The sequence below is a fragment of the Monopterus albus genome, unplaced genomic scaffold (genome assembly GCF_001952655.1).
Source record: "Monopterus albus unplaced genomic scaffold, M_albus_1.0 scaffold41.1, whole genome shotgun sequence".
Taxonomy (NCBI): Eukaryota; Metazoa; Chordata; class Actinopteri; order Synbranchiformes; family Synbranchidae; genus Monopterus; species Monopterus albus.
The window spans coordinates 3,942,879-3,949,318 of record NW_018127921.1 but is presented as its reverse complement, the minus strand read 5'-3'; the positions used below and the strand labels follow the sequence as shown (position 1 = coordinate 3,949,318).

At 38.5% G+C, this 6,440-nt stretch overlaps 1 protein-coding gene across 1 annotated transcript in view; it reads right to left on the bottom strand.

The window, feature by feature from the left end:
* LOC109959816 (ELKS/Rab6-interacting/CAST family member 1-like) overlaps positions 1–6,440 on the bottom strand; it is a 132,836-nt gene that overhangs the window by 1,873 nt on the left and 124,523 nt on the right. The window contains exons 23-25 of the mRNA XM_020599494.1: positions 6,181–6,193; positions 4,565–4,672; positions 4,054–4,131 (exon numbers count right to left, since the gene is read on the bottom strand). Coding sequence (XP_020455150.1) covers positions 4,105–4,131; positions 4,565–4,672; positions 6,181–6,193 — 148 coding nt within the window. The 3' untranslated portion in view covers positions 4,054–4,104. The remainder of the gene's footprint in view (positions 1–4,053; positions 4,132–4,564; positions 4,673–6,180; positions 6,194–6,440) is intronic.

Here is a 6,440-nt window from a genome sequence, read left to right as displayed (position 1 = left end):
CTTATCTTAATGTGGAGAGCTGCTGTTGGAGCATCCTGTGACCCACACAGCACTGGCAGCAGTCCAGTTCTAAAGGTTTTGAGGGACTGACCTCTCTAACCAGTCATATCATACTGAAATATCTGAAGAGCTGAGCGGAGCGTGGTGGGTCGTAGCAGACTGGACACACACACACACACACACACGCGTCGCTACATACATACATATATGCCTCAAGCACAGTTTTTATCAACACTCTAAACTCTGAGCTAAATTAAACTTAACCACAGTGACAATTCTGATGTGTAAAGCTAAAAAAATGTTACATACTGTAGCTTTTAATGTTAGGTCAGTTCACTGGTTAAATTCCCCAAGCCAAGGTTAAAGTGACTACAGTTTTAAAAACAGCTTCTCTTTTGGCTTTGGTGTCTGTTTATCAAGAGTGAAATAATAAAATATAACAATGTTACAAACACATATATGTAAAGTAATTGCTCGTACATTGTAGAGCTTTCCACTTTCACTTGGTCCATTTGGTTTTAAAATATGGGAACATCTTGTGTTGTTTGCTTTCTATATTTACTCCAACAAATAGAGCGATTCTGATGTTATCTCACTGCTTTCCTGACTGAAAACAGTAAAAAACAAGCTGAAGATTTTAGCATATGGATAACATTTGATTAAAACTAAATATATAAAACTCTACATATATATATCCAACATTTATTATTTAATAACTTCATGTGTTTGAGCATTCTGACAAACAAATTAAACACATTACATGTGGATGGTGTTGTGGAAAAAAGAAATCTCTTTTTGCACACTTGTGTCTACCAGCAGAGATGCAGCAATGAAACTTGGCAAGAAATCAAAGTAACCGTCACTTGTGATTCTGAGTCCTTGTCTTACTCCAAATGTATGCCAGTGTGTTCATGAGTAGCGACCCCACCTTCCTGGCTCACAACTGCTTATTTCTCACTCAGATACACAGAAAATTAATAGCCATGCAGTACACACATATACACAAACACACTGCGACACAGAAAAAAAATGCATGCACACTCATGCAGCGTTATTATCAGAGTTGTAAATAGCTCGAGTTACAGTATTTCTCCAGTGAAGAGCAGACAGGAGGCTACAGTCCATTATGAAATATATTACTGAACATTCCCCCCTGGAGAACAGAGGGTGGTAATGTGATAGAGCTAAAGGCTGCAGAGTCCGATACACTCTGCATTTCAAAACATCACCCCTGCTGTGTGCCAGTAGTGGCACCACAAGAATGACATTGTCTCTCCAAGACTCTTGTGCACTATGAGCAATATGTGAAGACATCTCTCAGTATCTGGCTTTAAAAACATACACAACATATGTCCAACATCTGTTCTCTCAGAATTTGTATTCTACATTATTCTGTCAAGAAGCTTAAAAAAAGAAATCACTGTCCACACTTTCCAGACCTGCAGCGGAGCTTTGTGGATCAAATACAAGACAAATGAGAAACAGATAGATTGAATGGAAGGAATCGTGGTGTGATTTGGAGATTAACAGTAACAACAGTGCTGTCTTTTCTTTTTCAATAATTATTTAATCACTTGCAGAAAAAATATATTAAAGTAAGATAAAATCTATTAATAATAATGTGAAATATAAAAAACACTGAATTTACTAATTTTATTACAGTATGTTTTTATTGTATTACACAACTTTCAATGGTCAGCGTATGCAGTGTGTGTTTACTGAGTCCACAGTGCGTGTCTAACTCAGAAGGAATCAGTCCCTGAGGAGACATAAATTTATACTGTACTGTGTGTCAGAGTGTGTGTGTTTGTCCCGCTTTATTAGCCTGCATTTCTCTTACTATACTATGAAACAACTCCAAAGAGACACATTCAGCCAGCCTCACTGACTGGCTGCATTAAAAAGAAAACTTTCTATGGCGACATTATATGGTGAAATTAGGATTTTCCTTTCTCCATAGATCCGTCTGAGACACAAGCAGAAATACATCTGTTGAACTAGGAACGGCATCTACCGAAGAGGCAGGATTTCAACAGTGTGGAATGATGGCTGCAGATGTGACAACACTAATCAACACTTGGTTAAGTGAAAATCTCTGAATACAAACCCACACCTACAAAGCTTGGCCCTCCTTCATTACCCTGGGCAGAGTTGTTCTTAACTGAATTGCATGCATTTAGTAAAACCACCTAGGTTAAATGAAGGTAAAAAATAAATATAATTAAAACAATCAGGGAACAAAAAGAACTGTATGTCAGAGAGTTGGAGGCACTTTCATACAGCACATACAGTATGAGTAGTAGATGAGTATTTGCTGTATTCTTATCATCAGTGATTATATGAACACTGTGTTGCACTACATATTTGTCATATGAGACTGAAAATGCTTCCAGTCTCTTTGTATACTGGCAAAGAATTTATGAATAAATAACCGTATTTGTAATAAAAAGGTCAATAATTTAACAGGTAAGAGCTCTGCACACTCATTAATGTCAAGTCATCTTAATATATTGAAAAACCTCACAAACCAAAACAGTGAATTATATCTATTCCCTGTCTTTTTTAGCTGATGCAGCTAATACCACTGAAGGCCATTAAAAATGCAAAACACAATAAAAATTTCCTCAGCGATGCTGTGAATGTGTGCAGACTGATCTCCTGTGTTTCTCTACAGCAGGCATTTCATTCTCCCTTATAGAACAAGACACAGTCATTCTCTGTTTAGATGTAATGTGCCATGGTGAATTACCCACCGCACATGGCAAGGACAAAGTACACCTATACATGTGTGTGTATGCATGCTGGCTGGCGTGCCTCTCTCAGCAAGGAGGCGCTACCACTAATTAAATACCAGGGTCAAACTTAGACCCACTGGTGAAACTTTGGGCCTTTAATGTCCCAGTGAGAAAACCCACCGGAGGAAGAAAGCTGCCTGAAATGTAACATGTGCTACTCATATGTGGTGCTGCCTCCACAGCCCTGTCAATAAATCAAACCCATTAAATAATGTAATGTACTCACATCACTTATGGTCATTATATTCATTCAAAAGTTAAAGCCACATCAGATCAATCAAATAGTCTCAAGATACTATATTAAAAATATTAAAAATCCACAAGAATGAAAAGCAAAAAAGAGACATTTCTTGTCTTAAGACAAGAAAATACATTAGATATATTAAAAGAGATTTTGCTGCAGTGTTTTTGTTTTTGCTTGACTTGAAGGTTATCACGCAGGTGCGATTAATGACTTTGGAGCCTTAAAATACTAGAAACCCCTATTGTACAGAAAAAAATTAAGGATAAAAACTTTGTTTTTACAATTCTTGAAAAATGTTTACTTTTTAGTTGACAATTTGGCAAAGGAGAAGCCTTCTTAAAACAACCAATGCATGACACACACAGAGTAGGTTCAACTGGGAAATAATAGGGTCATGAAAGGAGATAAAGCATAATGACTGACACATAAAGCATCCAATAAGAAAAGAATACAGATAGACAAAAGGATCATAAGCAAATATGACAGAGACAGAAAAAAGTGCTTGGATGAAGAGAAATAATAGGAGGGTTTGCCAAAGCTAAAGGGTAAAAATGAAGTAAAAAAGAAGGACAGGAAGAACAGTTTGTACAATAAAGACCACAAAAATATCAGAAAATGAAAATAAACCCAAAGGATGTAAGAAGCATTCTGGGTTAGGTAATGATCAGAGCTTATTTCAGTTTTTACCATTTACCATATTTCAGTTTTTACATATCTAAAAAAAGGGGGTAACAATCACTTGCAGCCACCCACACTCACTGAAATTTAGTTCTTGGCAAAGGAGAAAATTCACAATACTGAGAAGAAGGAGAGCTTCAAGACTGTAGGTATTAAAAAGAACTGGGGGAAAACTGAGTAAATGAAAAACTGCTATGAAAAAAAAACAAAAGATGAGAACCAGAACCAGAACCAGATCAGCACCTCACAGATGAAACAAATGTCAGAAAGATGGAAGACGAATGACACAATGAGGACATCCAAACATGATCAAATCCAGATAAAGAAGACGCTCACCCTTCTGTACAAAATGGTGAACCGAGGGGGGAAAAGAAGGCATGTGATTGGCTAGGCCCAAATACCCTCCTCATCGTCCTATCGGTTAGTTCAGTCCAACCGCAGTGCGAGTTCAGAGAAAGCAGGAAGTTAGTGTAATGGCACAGGAAATTGTACAAAGATACAATAAGTGACACTGAAACAGTTGAAAACTAAATTTTTAAAATATTAGTTGACAAGAGCTAAAACTAAAATAAATGATTAGCAAAAAAAAAAAAAAAACAAACAAACAAAAAAAACAAAGTAAATGTAAATGTTACACCCACAGAGAGAAATGGCTAGAAGGAATATGGTTGTATTTCACTTGCACATGGAGTTGTTAATATAGAAGTGGGTAGGTCTAGAAATTTTATTTTACAGCATGCTTTCATCCACATAAGACCAATGCTATTAGCTTGATGTGGAAGTCGTGATTTGTAAATTTAGAGGTGTGTCTCAGGTGAAGGCTCCCCCTCCCAGGCAGAGGTCTTACCTGGTCTGGGGAGGGCTTGTGATTGTTGGGCTGCTCTGAGTTTGGCGACGAGAGCTTGAGGTGGTCGTCCTCATAGTTTTCTGCCATCAGCTTCATCCGGTTTTGAGTCTACCGAGAGAGAAAGATAGTCACCAACAATGAAAGTTCTTTAATATCTCATAGTAAGGACAGTGACAGAAAGATTTTACATGTGATTCAGCAACAGTAAATTAGATTAAAGCTTGAGGCAGCGTATATATGCATGTGAAAAGAGGCCCAAGCCTTGAATTCCTCCAGGAGTTAATTTGCACAGAGGAAAAAAATAAAGAGAGGTTTGGATGACTGCCATGAACTATACCACCACTAACACATTTGAGAGGCAGAGAGAAAGAAATAAAGAAAGAAAACAGAGAGACAGAAGGTCAAAAAGATACAACAGTAAAAATACAAGGACAGAGATCATGTATTTCAGTTTTAACTTATGGGTTTGTTGAGCTTAAATTTAAATGTAACAATAAAGATAACGTGTACTTTGCACATATATACAGTACATCCATGAACAAACTCACACCCTTGGGCATGCCACCTGTTGAGTAGCTTAACTGATGCAGAAAAATCAAAGGCTAGTTAACTTGCCACATGGGAAAAGATTTATACAAATGCTGGACATACACCTGTAAATCATTTTGTGTGCAGTGCAAACACACACACACAAGCACACTCACTTTGATGTATAGTGCACACACATTAATTTAGTCTTTCATTTTCTCCTCCTTCATTCCCTCCATCATTCTCATCTTTCCTATCTTTGATCATCTCCCTGCTGTTCCTTCCTCTCTCTTCATCTCTTGCTCCTACTGTTCACATGTTACAGTTGAAGTTCAGGCTTTACAGTAGCCCTAGAAAGGCTGAGGGATTGAGAAAGAGAGGGAGACAGTGAGGGAGGGAGTCATTCTCAATCTGTCAGTCTTGTACAATCTAAATCCCCTTAGCCTCTCACTGAGCCCTACAAGGATGAGGAGCTTAAGCAGGCCAGTCAGACGTTTTGTGTGTGCGTGCGTGTGGTAGAAATGGGAAGAAATTATGTGAATGGAAACCGTTATATGTGTATGAGTGTGTGTGTGTGAGAGAGAGAGAGCAGGAGATAGTGCTGCTAAAAATGTGTTTCGATGTGTATGTCGGACCATATAAGCATGTGTGTCTATAAACAAGTTGAAGAGAGCCTCCCCTGGTGCGCACACACACACACTATTCATTTCCTTACATACACTGAATGTAAACAGTTCATCTTGAAACCATGTACATTAAATACAGAACGGTGTGGAGTTCCCACCAAACCTGTAAACACCAGCAGACACGCACTGACAGCTGTGGAGTGATATTTGTTTGTTTCCTCTTTCTCTACAGCATCCTTCAACATGTAAATCACAAGCTGAAAAAACTTAGAAAAAATCAACTGGACTAGATTTCTAGGTCAAAGGCGTTTCACCTCTCATCCAAGAGGCTTCATCAGTTCTGACTGACTGGTGTTGAGCCAGAGATATTTATCCCCCTCAGTGGTGTTTCAGTCCTTTGAAGGCCAACAATCTCCCCTAACGACTGATTCGTTATAGCCCAGTATCGGTGAGAGTCGTTACCTGTCTTTGAATCCTCCCCTGTCGACCGATGCCTATTGTCCTGGTGGGTATGTTTGGGCAGAGATCTCAAAACCGGGTTGTAGATGGAAGACAAGTTGTGTCTTAGTCCACCACCCTTATTTAGTGATGGGGGTTCTATTCTTACAAAAATATCTTCCTTAACTCCTCTCTCAAACCAGCGATGTTCTCTGGAGAGGATCTGGACTTCACTGTCCTCAAAAGAATGTCCTTTGTCCTTCAGGTGGAGGTGGACTGCTGAC